Consider the following 18,159-nt stretch of genomic DNA (forward strand, 5'->3'; position numbering starts at 1 on the left):
GACAGCCTGCATGGGTGACTTACTTATTTTTAGATGGGAATGCGTGAGAGAGGAAGGAAAGAGGGCTAGGAGGCCATAAACAGAGGATTGCAACGAGCACACGGGACGCCCTGTAATCGACAGCATCAGGTACAAACTTTATCCAAGGATAAAACATAATTATTGGGACTTTCTGGCTTTATTTTTTTAATTCACTTATTAGACAGTTTCATACATGTATAGAGTGTATTTTGATCATATTCACCCACCGTTACCTTCTCTTGTCTGGTTTTTTGTTGTTGTTGTTTGTTTGTTTGTTTGGGTTATTTTTTTTTTTGGTGTCCCAGTGAGTTAACGGGGTTGTCTACTGGGACAACTTACCAGTGGCCACTCCACTGAACCAAAGGCCTCTCCATTCTCCAGTAAACATTAACAGCCTGCAAATGCTCCTCGAAGGTGTTTTGTTCTCTTTCTGTTTCTGAGGCGGGGTTTCCCACGGAGCCCAGGCTGGCCTGGAACTGAGCGCACATTCCAGCTGAGCCTGCCACGCGTCACCTCCGTGTCCACCACCCTTAGTACTAGGGTTACAGCTGTGCAATGCCACCGCAGGCAGAAATTAGTGTTTTTTTACTTTTTAACTTTCTTGTTGGTTTTTGTTTTTTTTTTAAAGATCCCTTGCCAGGCCAGTAATCTCCGACAGTAAGCAGGCTGTGGAGGAGGCTCACTGGCTCAGAAGTCAAGGGCCGCACAGCTGCGGGAGATCTGCCTCTGCGAGCAAGACCCGCATGTGCTGGGAGATGCCCGCCGAGGGCGGTGCGCGGTGTAGGCACAAGCTCGAATGGATCCCCAGCACCCGGGTCAATGCCAGGGGTGGTGGCGTGCATCTGTGATCCCAGTACAGGGGACAGGAGAAGCCCTTAGGTCTGCTGGCTAGCTAGTCTGGCTAAAGGTGAGGTCCAGATTCAGTGAGAGACACTCTCAGAAAAGGCAGAGAGTGGGGTGGGGCGGGGAGTGCTGGAGAGATGGCTTAGCGGTTAAGGTGCTTGCCTGCAAAGCCAAAGGACCCAGGTTTGATTCCCCAGGACCCATGTAAGCCAGATACACATGGTGGCACATGTGCCTGCATTCATTCTCATTCTCTCTCTCTCTCTCTTTCTCTCTGTCAAATAAGTAAATAAAAATATTGTTTTAAAAAGGCATATAGCAAGTGAAACACACACACACAGAAAAAGTAGAAATGAGAGCTCAGTGATAGAGTGCTTATCTAGCATATGTGAGACCCTAGGTTCAATTCCCAGTACTACAAACATATATAAGTAATTTTTAAAAGTACAAAATAAAATGAGATGGGGTAATTAATATCATGTGCAGAGAGGGAATGATTTTTCAGGCACTGCTGTCTGGGGCCAGGGCTGGGACTCAGCTGGAATGCTTGCCTAGCAGCAAAAGCCCTGGTTCCACCCAAATCACATAGGCCAAGCCAGCATGGTGGCTCATGCCTGTAATCCCAGAATCCAGAAACGGAGGCAGAAGGACCAGAAGTTCAAGATTAGCCTCAGCTACAAAGTGTGTTCTACCCAGTCTGGAATGTATGAGACTTTGTCAAGAGAGAGAGAGAGAGAGAGAGAGAGAGGAAGGGAGGGGGAAGGGAGGGAGGGAGGAGAGAGAGAAAGAAGAGGAGAGGGGAAGGAAAGAAAGGGGAAAGCAAAAAAGGGGAAGGAAGCAGAAAGGAAGAAAGGGGAGGGGAGGGGAAGGAAGGATGGGGAAGAAAGGAGGAGGAGAGGGGAAAGGAGAAGAGGGGAGGGGAGAGGAGAGGAAGGAAAGAAGGGGAAGGAAGGGGAGGGGAAGAGAGAAAAGGAAAGGAAAGCAAAGCAGGAGAAAGAGGGAAAGACAAAATTAAATAAATAAAACTTCAAGGCAGTCCTTACTTGAAATGAAAAGGAGGGTGGGAAGGAGAAAGTGGGAGAGAAAAAATTAAATAAACAAGAAATTAAAACTTCAAAGGCAGTCCTTACTTGAAATAACAGCCATGAGTCACAAACATAGCTAGACACACGATTGCTGGCGCTTTGCAAACATTCTCTCACTCCTCCAATGAGCCCAATCCAGCAGCCATTACCAATAGCAGCCTCACAGCACTCGGGAGGCGAGGAAGGAGGATCGCTGAGAGTTCGAGGCCACCCTGAGACTACAGAGTGAATTTCAGGTCAGCCTGAGCCAGAGTGGGACCCTACCTTGAAAAACCAAAAAAAAAAAAGAAAAAAGAAAAGAAAGAAAAACCAATAGCAGCCTCAAATACAGATCCAGAAAATAAGGAAGCAGGTCAAGTAACCTGCCAGAGTCAGATTCTGGGCTAGCTATGGAGACCCTACCCTGGGCTGGCACCGTCCGCCTCACAGCCAGGTGCTGGTGCTGCAAGACTGATGCAGACAAGGGTTAAGCAGGCACGTGGCTCTGCAGCGGACGAGGTCAGCTTCCAGCTTCCATCATAAACTTGGACCGCTCTGGCCAAACGGCAAAAATCACCCAAAAGGCATCGGAGAGGCATCAGCATTTAACTTGCTGTGCTCATTTTTTAGCCAGGGTGTTCATAATTTGGAACAGTAACGAGTATCGATCAGAGTAGACAATAGTAAATGCCACTTGGAAGGTTCTGGATTGTATGCTGAAACACAGGCAGGGCGTGATTAGGACGAGGGGTAAAACCCAAATAAAGCTGGAGTTCAGTCAGTAGTCGCAGCACGAGTCTGCTTGTTTTCATAAATGTGCCACTGTGATACAGTACGTTACAAGGGGGAAGCTGGATGGAGATATAGAGGAACTCTATGTACTAAGTTAGAACTTTTCAGTGACCTTTAAAGTATTTTAAGCGCTGGGCATGGTGGCACATGCCTTTAATCCCAGCACTCAGGAGGCAGAGGTAAGAAGATCACCGTGAGTTCAAGGCCACCCTGAGACTACATAGCGAATTCCAGGTCAGCCTAGGCTAGAGTGAAACCCTACCTAGGAAAACAACAAAAAAAAAAAAAAAAAAAAAAACTTTAAAATTAAAGGTTTAGTTTAAAGGATAAACAGAAGCCACCCATGTAAAACTTAACAAAGTGGCACAAGTGTCTGGCATTTATTTACAGTAGCAAGAGACCGTCATGCGCCCATACACACACCCTGGCACGCCCATTCTCCCTCTACCTCTCTCTCTCCCTCTCTGTCTCAAATAAATAAACTTTTAAAAAAAGAAAGCAAGCAGGATAGGAAGCGGGGCCTCTTAGAGGTGATGAAATCGTGATAAAAAAATAAATAAATAACTAGTTTTAAAAGGATAAAAGCAGAAAATAGTTATAATAAAATTAAGATATAGTTGTAGGGGCTGGAGAGATGGCTTAATGGTTAAGTGCTTGCCTGTGAAGCCTAAGGACCCCAGTTTGAGGCTCGATTCCCCAGGACCCACGTTACCCAAATACACAAGAGGGCACATGCATCTGGAGTGCGTTTGCAATGGCTGGAGGCCCTGGTGCGCCCATTCTCTCTCCCTCTCTATCTGCCTCTTTCTCTGTCGCTCTCAAATAAATAAATAAATGTTTTAAAAAGGATGTAGTTCTAACTCAATGAAAATAAACACTCCCCAATTTCTAAGTACCATATTTACAAAGTTCAATCCCCAATTACCAATTTTTTCAGGGTTTTTTTGTTGGTGTTGGTATTTTTTATTTTATTTATTTACTTTTTTACAGCACTGGGGATTTAGCCTAGGACCCCTGCATGCTGCAGCTTTGATTATTGTTACTTCATTTGTTTGTTTTGCTGTGCTGGAAATGAAACCCAGAGCTTCATACAGGCTAGACCAGTACTCTACCACTGACCTATATCAATAGTTCCCTTTTTTTTTTTTTTCAAGGTAGGGTCTCACTCTAGCTCAGGCTGACTTGGAATTAACTCTGTATTCTCAGGGTGGCCTCGAACTCACGGCAATCCTCCTACCTCTGCCTCCTGAGTACTGGAATTAAAGGTGTACACCACAAGGCCAGGCTTTCAGTAGTCCCATTTAAGACTATTGAGAATGTTTGAGTTTGGGGCTGAAGAAATAGCTTAGCAGTTAAGGCGTTTGCCTGCAAAGCCAAAGGCCCCAGATTTATTTCCCCAGGACCCATGTAAGCCAGATGCACAAAGTGGTACATGCATCTGGAGTTTGCAGGGGCTGGAGGCCCTGATGTTCCCATTCTCTCCGTCCCTCTCTTTCTCTACCTCATCTCTGTCTCTCATAAATAAATAAAAATATTTTTTTAACAAAGAGCTAGGCATGGTGGAGCATGCCTTTAATCCCAGCATTTGGGGGGTATGAGGATTGTCATGAGTTTGAGGCCAGCCTGAAACTACAGAGTGAATTCCAGGTCAGCCTGAGCTAAAGGGAGACTCTACCTCGAAAAAATTAAAAAAAAAAAAAAGAAAGAAAGAAAGAAAGAAAAAAGAATGTTTGACTTTGTTAGTGTTCAGGAACTTTTAAAGTGCATTTTCTGTCTTGAGGGGAGGAACACGGCTCACACATGCTGAGTTAATCATTCAACCAATGTTTAATGTGTGCCTCTGCTGTGAGCTTACCAGCTAAGTCCTTGTTAACAAAGACCTCCTTCATCATGCCTGCGGACAGTGCTTGACTGAAGGGCTTTGTGGTGGACCCTGTGGTCTCGGGACAGCCCTCTGCCCTCCTCCCACCCAGGGCCAGCCCACCGAAGGAGGTGGGCTGCGGCAGGAGTGGCCTGACCCCATTCCCAGCTCCAGAGAGGCTCCGTCTTCTCACTCCTCGGGCTAACCTCTCCTTGCCTGGTGGTGACTGCTTCAGGGAACCCTGGCCTCAAACCATCAGCACACAGAATTCCCCTGACATCAAGACTGACTGACAAACAGGAATGATAACGAGATATGAAGGAAGATGGGTTTGTTCTGAGCTTCTGGGGAAAAGCACCCTTAGGATTAGGAAGGGCCCTAACTTCTGAATGTTGTATACGTGAAAACGAAAACTGTTCAACTTCTGTCACCAGGTAGAATCTACTGCGTGGATCAAAGCAGACAGAAGAGCTGCTCTCTCAAAGCCAGGCGCCCTCACTCAACCTCTCAGCCTCATGCTCAAAATGTTTATAAAATGGCAATGACGATAAAGTACAACTCACTGCTAATCCCAGTGCTTTTTCTTGAGGCAGTGTATCACTCCAGCTCAGGCTGTCCTAGATTTCACAGCAATTCTCCCGCTTCGGCCTCCTGGGTGTTGGGATTACAAGAGTGAGCCACCATGCCAAGACCACCTTGCCAAGTATTTACTTTTCAGTCATGTTTCAAAAAAACTGCACAATAAAAAAGTTTAAAAATAAATAACTGCAAGGTGGTTCCCCTCGTAATCTTGGCACCGGTTAGATTGGTGAGCCCCAAATACCCCAAACCAGGAGGGTTGAAGCAGGACAATCACAAGTTCAAGGTTAGGCATCCCCTACGCTGAATGATCTCTTACAGCCATATTTCTAGCCCAGAATCAAATAGCTGCACCCACCACCCAAACCTGAGCAGGTCCCCAAGTGCCATGTCACCGCACCCACGGGAGTTACTCCACTGCCTCGTGCCTGGTCACCAAGCCCTGAGATTCTGCAGCTGGATCTCCTCCCCTAGTTCAAAGCCCACCTCGCACTCTCCTCCTCTCCATCCTGGCTATCTGAAAATAGCTCTCACGGTTTTGTCCTGTGGTTCATGCTTCTGTGTGTTTTTGTTTTGTTTTGGTTGACAGGGATTGAACCCAAGGCCTCGAGCACATTCCACAAGTGCTCTACCACTGAACTCCAGCTCGTTCAAAGGCCTCTCCATGATGAAGAGTTCACGTTCATTGCTATGGTCTGAATCTTTGTCTTCTCCTAATTCGTACGCTGAAATACGACCTCTCAACTGCGCATGGTCTGTCATCTCCCCACCAGAGAGGGGTTGCAGGTTCCTTCTTGTCGTTGGACAAACATCTTACCAAAAGCAGCTTACGGGATGAAAGTCATTTATTCTGGTTGCCGTCTCTAGGGGAGGCTCCAAGATGGCAGGGGAAAGATGGTAGAGCGGAGGCTGGACATCACCTCTGCCAGAGCAGGTGGCAAGCAGGAGAGTTAGCCAGCTTCTAGCAAAGGGGAGGTGGCTATAACACTCCTGAGCCTGGCCCCCAACACATCTCCTCCAGCAAAGCTCCGCCTCCCAAGTTGCCATCAGCCTGGAACCAAACATTCAAACACATAAGTACATGAGGCACATCGGTGGCAAACCACCAGAGAAGGGAGGGAGGGAAAGAGAGAGAGAGAGGGAGGGGGAGGGAAAGAAAGGAAATATATCTACTTGCAAGGTGACAGTATCAGGAAGCAGGATGGGGGCTGGAGTAATGGCTTGGTGGTTAAGGCGCATGCCTGCGAAGTCTAAGGACCCAGGTTCAATTTCCAGGTCCCACATAAGCCAGATGCACAAGGGGGTGCATGTGTCCGGAGTTCATTTGCAGTGGCTAGAGGCCCTGGCACGCCCATTCTCCCTCTACCTCTCTCTCTCCCTGTCTGTCTCAAATAAATAAACTTTTAAAAAAAGAAAGCAAGCAGGATAGGAAGCGGGGCCTCTTAGAGGTGATGAAATCGTGAGAGAGGAAGTCTCCTAAATGGAATTAATGCCCTTACAAAACAGGCCCAGTGGAGTACTTTGCCCCGTCCACAGGTGAGAACACAGTGGCACCAGCTATGAAGCGGGCTATGAGCTCTCCCCTGACAATGACTCTCCTGGCACCTTGATCTTGGCCTTCACAGCCTCTAGAAGTGTGGAAAACGCATTTGTTATTTATGAACATGCCAGTTTACCAGTATTCTTGTCATTGCCGCCCAAAGGGACAGACAGAGTCATCTTCCTAAATGTTATCATGTTACTTCCTTCCTTAAACAGCTCCAACGGGTAGAGGTTAAGGTCCAAGCTCCCTTTATGGCTCTCTGGCCTGTGGCCTGGTCTCTGTGCTCCTCCCTCAGGAATCTCTGCATAATCTCTGCTCATGACTTGAAGTTCCTTCCGGTCTTACCCAGCGCTGTCTAATCCACTGAGCTGCTCGTGCCCAAGGTCACCATGGCATTTCTTCTAGGGGAGGATCCAAGCTCATCACTTATCCAACAGATACATGCTGAACTCTGATTTTGTGACAACTCTGCACCTGGAAACAGCAGTAGATACAGACACTATTCCAAGCCCCAAAGAGCTCACAGCCCCATATGGACAGAGACATGAAGCGATCTAGGAAGGAGGAGTCAGGAGAGAACAGTCTCCCTGGGAAGCAACCTTGGACCTTATCTGCACTTAATGCTGGTCACCTCCCCGACTTCTCCATGGAGGACGCTGAAGTCACTTTTTCAGTTCACTTGTTTTATGTGGTGCAGCTATGAGTACAAAATGCTTTTGTGCTGACATGTTTGCCTGCATTTCCTCTTTGTAAAACTCACGTGCTAGCAAAGATCTAAGCAGATTTCCGAGTCAGCATTCCTCAGCACCTTCAGTTCAGAACAGAAGTGACCCTCAGGCAGCCTGCCTGCTTCAAGCTGCTCCGAGATGATCTGACAACCCTATAGTGAAATCACACCCTTCCAGTTTCATTCCCCACCCAACACAGTGCACGCCCAAGGTGTATGATTCTTCTTATTTTCATGTTGGTTTTGTCTTTTCTTCCTGGCAATGACTGGCCTGGAACTCATTAGCAGCCAAGGATGACCTAGAACTCCATCTTACTCTCCCCACCTCCCAAGTGCTAAGGCAACAGGCATGAGCCATCACATCCAGCTATGGTAAAAGTTCACATTTAAAGGGAACAATTTTACTGGTTTAACTTAAATTCCTTTGCACATTGCACATAAATTTGTATATACTTTTAGCAAGCATAAACTTGGCACGGTGGCACACAGGCCTGTGATCTTAGTGCTCAGGAGACAGAAGCAGGAAAAATTAGAAGTTCAAGGCCATCCTCGGCTACATAGCCAGTTTGAAGCCAGCCTGGACAACATGAGACCCAGTCTCAAAAAAAAAATATGAGGTGACAATTGTAGTAAATTTGTCTTATTCATTACCAAAAGTAGGGATCTTAATACAGAATATTTATTCATGTATTTATTTTTTTATTTTTGCAGTACTGGGAATTGGACCTATGGCTGTACTCTACCACTGAACTATATCCCCGGCCCGTTTTGCCCTTTGAGATATCTTATGTAGCCCAAGCTGGCCTTGAACTCACTGCGTAGCTAAGAGCAACCTGACACAACCCCTCAACCTCTAGCGCTGTCAGACACAGGCACGTGCCACAGCCCGTCCTTCGTGACGTGAATGTTTTGCTTGTGTGTGCATGCACGTGTACTATGCCGTGGTGGGGGCATGGCATGTACGGCGTTTCATGCACATATATGAGTCCCTGAGGTGCCCCTAAGTGCAACTACTCCATGGCTCTGGGCATGTTTTTAACAACATACCTCTAACTTTCCCTCTGGAACCAGAGCCAGTCAACAGGTCATCACTGAATGCGTCCCTTTCTACTTCAAGCTTCATCATGTGCTAGAATTTGTTACAATGCTCTGGGGGGGGGGGACTGTTGTTGTTGTTTATTCTCATTCATTTCTGACACTTTCATACATGTATGTAATGTATTTGATCTTATTCTCCTTGATTACCCTTTATTTTTTAATTTTTTTTAAATATATTTTATTTATTTTTTGAGAGAGAGAGAGAGAGAATGGGCGCACCAGAGCCTCCAGCCACTGCAAATGAACTCCAGACGCGTGCGCCCCCTTGTGCATCCAGCTTATGTGTGTCCTGGAGAACCGAACCAGGATCCTTTGGCTTTGCAGGCAAACACTTTAGCTGCCAAGCCATGTCTCCAGCCCTCAATTACCCTTTCTTATCCTCTTCCTATTAACACCCTTCTTCCTCACTAATTCCCATTTTACTTTTACGCCTTTTTTTTACACACTGAGTTAAATTAAGGTTGTGTGTGTGATCATGGGTGGAAGGTCGTTTGCTGTGGAATGGGCCACTCACCTGTGGCTGCACCACTGATGGACCTGACTCCCCACCGCTCCCCACAACCATTAGCCGTCATTGGCCACTCTGAGAGGGGTGGTGTCTCAAGTAATGTGTCCTAAAATTTGAAACATAATCACTAAGGTTTGAATGTATTTTTCTTAATAGTCTTACTTATTTTTTATGAGGAGAAGAGGGGGGAACACACCAGAGCCTCTCATTGCTAGAAACAAACTCCAGATGCATGCAGCACTTTGTACATCTGGCTCTTCGTAGGTCCTGGGGAACTGACGAGCAAGAGCCTTTAAGCAGCCTGCGACGGTGTTAGAAGCAGCCCGGGGCAGGCCTCGGCCCCTGTTTGCGGAGTGAATCACAGTGGTAAGTCCTGTTGCTCAGAGGAAACCACTTCAGAAACACTTGTGTAAAGTAAGCTCTTAAAGAGTGCATCAACTTTCATTGTATCAACTGCTTTCAAACCACCAAGTTTACCCCACAAAGGGCTCTTACAGGTCAGCTGCAATCCTGCACAAACGCACATATATGTGTCTTCAGAGCCCAGGGAAGGGATTCCTGAGAAAGTCCCAGGTCTCCGCAGCCCCCACGCCCACACTCTCTGGAGGCAGGGCACTGTGGCTGCCTGGGAGGAGGAAACCACCTATGCTACCCGATTGAACCAGGCCCTCTGGCATGCTATGCAAGGGCCTTGCCTCTGAACTGTGGACTAAAGCTCCCTGGAAAGGCCACGTCCACGCCGGAGGCCCTGCAGACCGACGGCTGGTTAGGGCTTCCAGCGGCAGGCTGCAGATGCTGCAGACCCACAGCCAAACCTACCTTTCGTTCCCACCGACGCGAACCTCGGTACCTGGCCTGATGCCCGCTGACCATGAGGCATAAAAGAACCTGGGAGGGCATTAACCAATCCCACCTTTCACCAACCCAAAGGCTAAGACTGGCATCCAACAGTGTCGGGAAGCACGGACTTCTGCCCTTCCCAGCGACCGGCCTTGCGGATGGAGTTGGAGCATGCTGGGTTCATGACTGCCTTTTGTTCTCCAACAGTAAACGTGCACATCACCACTTGCAGGGTGAACCACGTCCTTCAAAGTAATTTGAACCCGTGTTCCCAGGACACAGCCTCTGGCTCAGCATAAACGACCTTTTAATCCTTCTGGCGTGGGAGCTGTGTTCTGTATGGACACCTTTCCTCCCGGCCTCACTCGCCCTTCCTGCTTCGCTGTCCGTCACTGAGTTTGTTAGACGCTGACGTAAGGCGCTTTAAATTTAAGACACAAATATATTCACTCAGCTATAAAAAGATAAATGAAAACTCTGGAGAGAGGTTTTAAGAAAAGAAGCTGGAGTAAAAGAGAACTGGGCCAGGTACACTGGCTCAGCCCTGTAATCTCAGCATCAGAGAGGCAGGAGGATCACTGTGAGTGAACTCATGGCCAGCCTCCATTTCATAAATAAATAAATAAATAAAATCAGTAGCAAAGAATGAACTTTGTGATCTACTGTGAGGTATATATTTATACAGGTAATGGATTTTTGCTTAGACTCTCTAAAGACAAAAGTCCCTAAGGAATCCTAAAGCACACCTCCCACGTGCGAGGCTCCATGGACACATAACAGAGAAAGTAAGAGACGTGGAAGACTAAGGCAAGGTTTTAAGCTCCTTGAGATGAGTTTGATTTTTCTGTTCTTTCTTTCTTTTTCTTGTGTTGTTTTGTCTTTTGTGCATGCTATGCATGTGTTCACATATCCACCCTGTAATGTGATAAGATAGAGAAAGAGAGGGAGAGATGGCATAGTTAAGCAAATCCTGAGAAGGGTTTCCATACATCAGGGCTTCTGTGGAACACAGCTCCTTCCCCGCGGTTTCCTCACCGCGAGAAGCACTTTCAGGCCTTGTTCTGTGACACTGGTAACAAGCCGCCTGCTTAACTGGAGAAACCTATATGCACCCTAGATTCTTTTGTTTCCAATCACTGCTTTAAATATCATCTATTCGGATGTGGTGTTCACTATAAAAGCTCAAGGGTTTACCCAAGACTGTCACCCAATACAAACAGTATGTAGCAGGCGGAAAAGGGTTAACATACTCCGCCAAACTAATCAAGTTGGTGCTTTAAGAGGGAGTGAGGTGTGGGTAAAACAGCCTTCCAGGCTGCTCTCTGGGACCTTTCCCCACACCCAGATTTCTCCACAGATCCGAGAAAGAGCATCACAAAGCCATGCACCTATTCCTAATCCTTATCCTAGTGTGTTAAAGGCCCCCCCAGCCCCACCGCACGCCCCTTCCCCCCAGCACAGGAGAAGCTTCTCAGCAGTGTCAGGAGCTTTCATCACAGCCACGGTTTGGCATTCAGTGAGAGATCCCAGCCAATGCAATAAGGCAAAGAATGCAGGTACTGATAGTAGACAGGAAGAGGGAGAACTAAGTTTATTCAGTAGGGGAAAAAAATAGATTGAGAGGCCACCTCGAAACATAAAATAAAATAAAAATAGAAAGAACCCTATGTATTCTTCAACAACTAGTTAATAAAAAAGAAAAGAAAAGAAACAACTCTCGCATGTTGTACTGTTTTATGCAATGTTAGGCATTTCTCCCCTTAGCAGTATCTGTGTAGACAGATGCGCACATTACTGGAAATCAACCAACAGCTCACGCACTAAACTTGTTACTCAGAGTCCATGCTGGCCGGGGCTGGCCCCGAACTCCGAAAAGGAGCCCTGTCTCACAGTTCTTGGCGACCACAGTTCTAGGTACGGGACAGGTGCTCAGTTAGGCACCTGATTTTGCTCTTCATGCTACTGCAGAACTAAAAATAAATAAGTAAAGTGCATGAGAAAAACTCCAGAACTACCTAAAAATCAACACCCTGGCAATTAAGCCCCTACAAATGTCGGTTTTCATCTATTCGTCGTTTTAATTTTAAGTACACCGCTTTCCCTCTGCAGGAATCCTACAGAACTTGGAAGCCGGCCTGACGGCGCCAGGACGGAGAGGGAGGGGCGCGGGTGCCCGAAAGCGCACGCCGCCCCGTGCCCGCGCCCGTGCCCGCGCCGCGCCGCGCTGCCCACCGCATCCCGCCCCGTCCCGGGCGCGGGGGCAGGGCCGGGCCGGGCGGGCGCCGGGGAGGGCCCGGGGCGGCGGCGGGCGCTCGGCGGGCGTGGGGGGCTGGGCGGAGGGCCCGCGGCCCGCGCCTACCGTGTATCCGCGCTCCAGGTCGCTCTCCTCGTAGCGGAAGGACGGGATGTAGACCTCCATGGCCGCGCCCGCCGGGCCCGGGGCTGCGCGGCCCGGAGCCGGGGGCAGCTCGCTCGGGGCTCCGCGCTGCCCGCTCCGCGCTCGGGCCTAGTGGGCGGCCGCGATCAGCTGGGCCCGGCGGAGGCGGGGCCTGGAAACCCGAGCCCGCCGCGGGGACGGGCGCCCACGCAGGGCCGCAGCCGGTGCCCAGGCCCCCCGCGCGCGGCGGCGCGGCGACCCGGAGAAAGTGATGGAGCCGGGAAATGCGCCGCGCTCATTGGTGCGCTGGCTGCCACGGGCGACAGGGAAGCCCTCCCAACTTCTGCTTTTTTTCCCAACACTCTGCGGGCTCTGCGGACCCTCGAACCTGGGAATTAGGTCCTGCACTGGCTGACTGCTGGGGACTGTGAATTCTTGATTTGGGCTGCGGTTCTAAAATACTGCCTGCAAAGTAAACTGAAATCACTTTCTAACCACGAGACAAAATAGAGGCACGCAAATCTTGTATTTATTTTTTGCATTTTGTTTTTGTTTATTTCAGAGAGGCACGGAGAGAGAAAAGGAGAGAAAGAGAGAGAGAGAATAGGCACACCAGGGCCTCCAGCCACTGCTGCGAAAGGACTCCAGATGCATGTGTCACCTTGTAGGTCAGGCTTATTGGGGGTACTGGGGAATCAAACCTGGATCTTTAGGTTTCGCAGGTAAGTACCTTAACTGCTAAGCTATCTCCCCAGTCCCATATGCAGCTTTGAATTTGTGTGTGTGTGTGTGTGTGTGTGTGTGTGTGTGTGTGTGCGCGCGCGCGCGCGCACTCATGTGTTTGTGGAGGTCAGTGGTCAACCTTGAGTGACTGTCCTCAGTCATCGTGTTTTTGAGACAGGGTCTCTCACTATCCTGGAGCTTGCCGAGGGAGACCCAGAGATCCATTTTTCTCTGACTCCCAACAGTGAGGTTACAAACAAGTCCACGAAGCCCCACTGGTGTTTTTTTCAAGGTAGGGTTTCACTCTAGCTCAGGCTGACCTGGAATTCACTATGTAGTCTCAGGGAGGCCTCGAACTCACGGCGATCCTCCTACCTCTGCCTCCCGAGTGCTGGGATTAAAGGCGTTCGCCACCATGCCCGGCTGAAGCCCCACATTTTTATGTGGGCTTCAGGGAGTCCATCTCAAGTCCTCACGCTTGCCAGGCAGGCATTTTACCAACTGAGCTACCTCTCCAGCAGGTTTCTACTTTTAAACTTTGAAAATAATGATAGCCAACAACCCCTGCTTCCCAACAAGAGACTGCTTAAAGCAGGCCCTGTAACCCATGGCTACATACTCATGACATCCTTAACCATAGGTGCTAATTAAGTTTTTGGTGTGTTTAGGTTAGTTTGTCCTTTCTTTTTCTTGTTTGAATAGGTCTCGCTGTGTGACTCAGCTGGTCTGGGGCTCCTGGTCTCCAGGCATCCTCCTCACCCAGCCTGCCGAGCTGGAGGACCCCAAAGGAGCGTCAACTGGCTTGATGGATCCATGTGGGTTCTCTACAGCATTTCTTCTTTTATGAGCTGCTGGTTACATGCATATGGTATTGAAATGGTGTTGCTCAACTAGTTCCTTGCTGGGCTTTGGAGACAAAGATGTGGAGGTCTAGGAGGACCTGAGAGGTAGTTCAAATGAAAGCTGTTTCTGTGTCAGTAAAAACTACGTATAATTAAATTCTCTCTTGCGTGAAAGTTATAGAAGCTATGAACAAGTGAGGTGTTCTTCAAGGCCTATCAGCACAGACATAATTAGTATTTTTACAATATTGACCATTAAATATGGCAAAATAAAGGTTCAGAAATAAGTAACTATGAAATGACTGGCTAATTTCCTAACCAAATTCCATGAATCAACCACTAAAGAAGATAAAAACAGCACCAAAGTAAGAGAACACAGCAAACATTCTGTTGTTCCTGCGTACTTTTAGTCTGACTTTATAATCTATGACACATAAGCTAACTATTATTTCCTAGCAACATTCATAAAAATAAGTAGCAACCAGGCACAGTGGCGCACACCTCTAAGTCCAGCACTTGGGAAGACAGACAGGAAGTTCAAGGCCATCCTTGTCTACGTGAGGAGACCCTATCTCCAAAGCAGAGCTGGGCACTTGGGAGGCAGAGGTAGGAGGATTGCCATGAGTTCAAGGCCACCCTGAGACTACATAGTGAGTTCCAGGTCAGCCAGGACCAGAGTGAAGAAACCCTACCTTGAAAAACTAAAAAAAAAGCAAAGCAAACAAAAGAAAAAGAGCATGTATAAATACATATATATGAAAGAAAAAGACTATATATATATATGTATATATATATATATATATGAATACATATATATTCATATATATTCATATATTCATATACATATGTATCAAGATTTGGCATATAACAGGAAATATATATTTGCCTTCCCTTTTTTTTCTCCCCATTACACTGTCTTGCTCCACACTCCCTATACACTCTTCCTCCCCCATAACCCTTAAGGTTCAGGGGTGACCAAAACCATGGAGACCACTCTGAAGCAAAGATGGAAACTTTATTCAGGAAAAACACTAGCTGCCAGGACTGACTCTCAAGAGCAGAGCAGAGCAGTCAACTTGGGATCGCAGACAGTGGGCTGAATGGAGCTCTTAGTTGGGGGAAGTAAGTAAAGAAAAGGTTTCTTTAGGGGAGATCTAAGATAGGCAGGGTGTGAGGCCAGAACAGTAACCTGGTGTCCTGAGAGATAAAGGGGGCAGGGAACCCATTAAGGTTTCTCATTCATTTTGAGTTGATTTTTATAAAGGATGAGAGATAAGGATGTAGTTTTATTTTTCTACATGTGGATACTTTCCCTAGCACCATTTGTCAAGGATGCTGTCTTCTCTTAAAGTATGCATTTGACAGTTTTGTCAAAGATCAGCTGCAGGCTGTAGCTGCATAGGCTAATTTCTGGGTCCTCTATTCTTTGTGACAGTCCCATGCTAGTTTTGTTACTAAGGCTCTGTAACACAATTTGAAATTAAGCATTATGATACTTCCAACATCATTCTTTCTGTCTGAGATAGTCTTAGCTATTCAGGATCTTTGTGTCTCCATATGGATTTCACAATTAAAATTTTTTTCTAGTTCTTTGAATAATGTCATGGGCATTTTGATAGAAATTGCATTGGATATTCAGATTACCTTCAGTAATATATTTGTTTTCACAGTATAAGTTCTGTGTATTTTGCGTGGGAAGTCTCCCATATTTGTGTGTCTTCTTCATTTTCATAACTGTTTAATTTTTTTTATTTATTTGCAAGCAGAGAGAGAGGGGGGGAGGGAGGGAGGGAGAGAGATTAGACAGAAAGGTTGTACCTGCAAAGCCTAACAACCCAAGTTTGATTCCCCATGCCTATGTAAAGCCAGAGGCACAAAGTGTTACACGTTTCTGGAGCTCATTTGCAGTAGTTGGAGGCCCTGGCACACCCATTTGCACACACACACTCTCTCTCTCTCTCTCTCTCTCTGCATGCAAATAAAATATTTAAAAATATTATTTATTTATTTGGTAGAGAGAAATATGGGCACATCAGGGTGTCCTGCTGTTACAAATGAACTCAAGACACATGCCACTTTGTGCATCTAGCTTTACCTGGATACTGGAGAACTGAACCCAGGCTGTAGGCTTTGTAAACAAGCACCATTGACCACTGAGGCATTTCTACAGTCCCAGAGAGTTTTTATTTTAAAAACTTATTTTTTATTTATTTGAGAGAGAGGAAAAGAGAGAGATTGGATGCGCCAGGGCCTCCAGCCACTGCAAACCAACTGCAGATGCATGCGCCTCCTTGTGCATCTGGCTTACAAAGGTCCTGGAGAGTTGAACCAGGATCCTCTTGCTTTGTACGAAAACGCCTTATCCACTAAGCCATCTCTCTAGCCCTGATCTTTTCTTTTTTGAGAAAGGGTCTTGCTCTGTACCTGTGGCTGGCCTGGATCTTGCTGTGTAACTCATTCTGGTCTCAAGTTCCTGACAGCCATTGGGCCTTAGCCTCGCCAGTACTGGGTTTATAGGTGAGATCCACCACATGTGTCTTTAAGTGAGTTGGTTAGATCACTAACATTGACGTTACTGAGACAGGATTGCAGGTGCCTGTAACTTTCTTGGTTTCTTTTCCTCGTTGCTTGGATTAGTTTTTCTCTCTCCCTCCTATTCATACTAAGGGTTTACTGAGTTGTCTCTTTTGTAAAGCTTTTTTAGTTTTCATCTGAGAGAGAGGGGTGGGGGAACACACATGGGCATGCCAGGGCATCCTGCCACTGCAGAATAACTCCAGGTTCCTATCACTTTGTGCATCTGGCCTTTTGTGGGTACTGGGGAATGCTCAAGCCCAGACCATCAGGCTTTAGAAGCAAATATCTTTTACCTCCGAGCCATCTCTCTACCTCCTTTACTCATTTATATCTTCCATAAATATAGACACTATACCATGATCGTAATCCTCTACCACCACCACGCTCTTAACCCCTCAAGTCCCCTCTCTACTGAATCCCTTCTTCCAATTAGTCTCTCTCCTATTTTGATGTGAACATTTTTTTTTCCTCCAGTTATGCAGGTTTTGTGTAGGTAGTGTCAGCCTCTGCGAGAGCATGAATATCAAGGCCACTTTGTGTCTGAAAGACAGCATTGTAAACAGTCCTCTCCTTCCTTTGGCTCTTACATTCTTTCTAGCACCTCTTCCACAATGGTCCCTCAGCCTTGGAGAGTGTGACAGAGATATCCCACACAGTGAACACTACGCCACCACTTCTTTTCAGCACTGTAGTGAGCTTTGAGTCACCCAGTGGTCACTGCCATCTGGAAAGAGAAGCTTCTCTAACCAAAAGTGCAAGTAGCCTGCTATGGTGGTGCACACCTTTAATCCCAGTACTCAGATGGCAGAAATAAGAGGATCGTTGTGAGTTTGGGGCCACCCTGAGACTACATAGTGAAATTCAAGTCAGCTTGAACTGTGAACAGTGAGATCCTAACTCAAAAAAAAAATAAATAAATAAATAAAGTGAGAGTAGCATTAATATATGGGCATATGCTTAAGTATTTAGTGGATAGTTTGGTGGGCATATTCATTTAGCTAGATAACAATAGTAGTTTCCCCATAGGGCATATGATCTCCCCATCAATAGGCTTTTGATTAGGTTTTTAATTCCTGTGAAGCAGGCCTCTAGTCTGATCAGAGAGCAGTTGGATTCCCCCATAACAGACATGCCACCATTGCACCAGTGGTATATTTGGCCTGGCTGACCAGTCGTAAAACTGGCAGGGTCTCCTGCTTAACACCATTGAAGTCTTTTCTCCCCTAACAGGCTACGTAGCTCTTTCCAGCATCCTGACAGCTAGTCAACAGGGAGGAGGCTTCCAGCCCAGCTCCGGCTTGATTTCTCGGTGACCAGCAGCCCAAGCATGTGGTGTCTTCAGCAAGAGTCTTACCATCCAGTTTTGGTGGGAAACCAAGAGCCTTGACAATAGGCTACAAGTTTTGGAGCTAGGGGCTTCCCTAGCCAACAGCTCGCTGGAAGGTATCCCACCCCTGGAGGTGCCTCTGAGACATGATTTCATTATTCAGTCCAGGCTAGCCTCAACCTCACAATCCTCCTATCCCAGCCTCATGCACGCTGCAATTACAAGTGTTTGTCTTCCTGTCCAGCTCATGGACCCCTCCAGATTTTCCATACTGATCTCGCCACAGGGCTCTTCTGGTAGTGGCCATGTGAAGAGAAACACACCGATCCAGCCTGCTTCCTGGTGCTTGGAGGTCTTAAGGTACCAATCCTTGCTCCCTTTGGTTACCTGGGCAAAGTCTGGCACGACCCACACAACCCAGCCTGAAACACAGCAAG

At 47.2% G+C, this 18,159-nt stretch overlaps 1 protein-coding gene across 1 annotated transcript in view; it reads right to left on the reverse strand.

Annotated features, from left to right (window-relative positions):
• Snx24 (sorting nexin 24) overlaps positions 1–12,348 on the reverse strand; it is a 163,004-nt gene extending 150,656 nt beyond the window's left edge. The window contains exon 1 of the mRNA XM_045131923.1: positions 12,236–12,348. Within this exon, the coding sequence (XP_044987858.1) occupies positions 12,236–12,295 (60 nt within the window). The 5' untranslated portion in view covers positions 12,296–12,348. The remainder of the gene's footprint in view (positions 1–12,235) is intronic.
• Between the last annotated feature and the right edge of the window lie 5,811 nt (positions 12,349–18,159).

The sequence above is a fragment of the Jaculus jaculus genome, chromosome 12 (assembly GCF_020740685.1).
Source record: "Jaculus jaculus isolate mJacJac1 chromosome 12, mJacJac1.mat.Y.cur, whole genome shotgun sequence".
Taxonomy (NCBI): Eukaryota; Metazoa; Chordata; class Mammalia; order Rodentia; family Dipodidae; genus Jaculus; species Jaculus jaculus.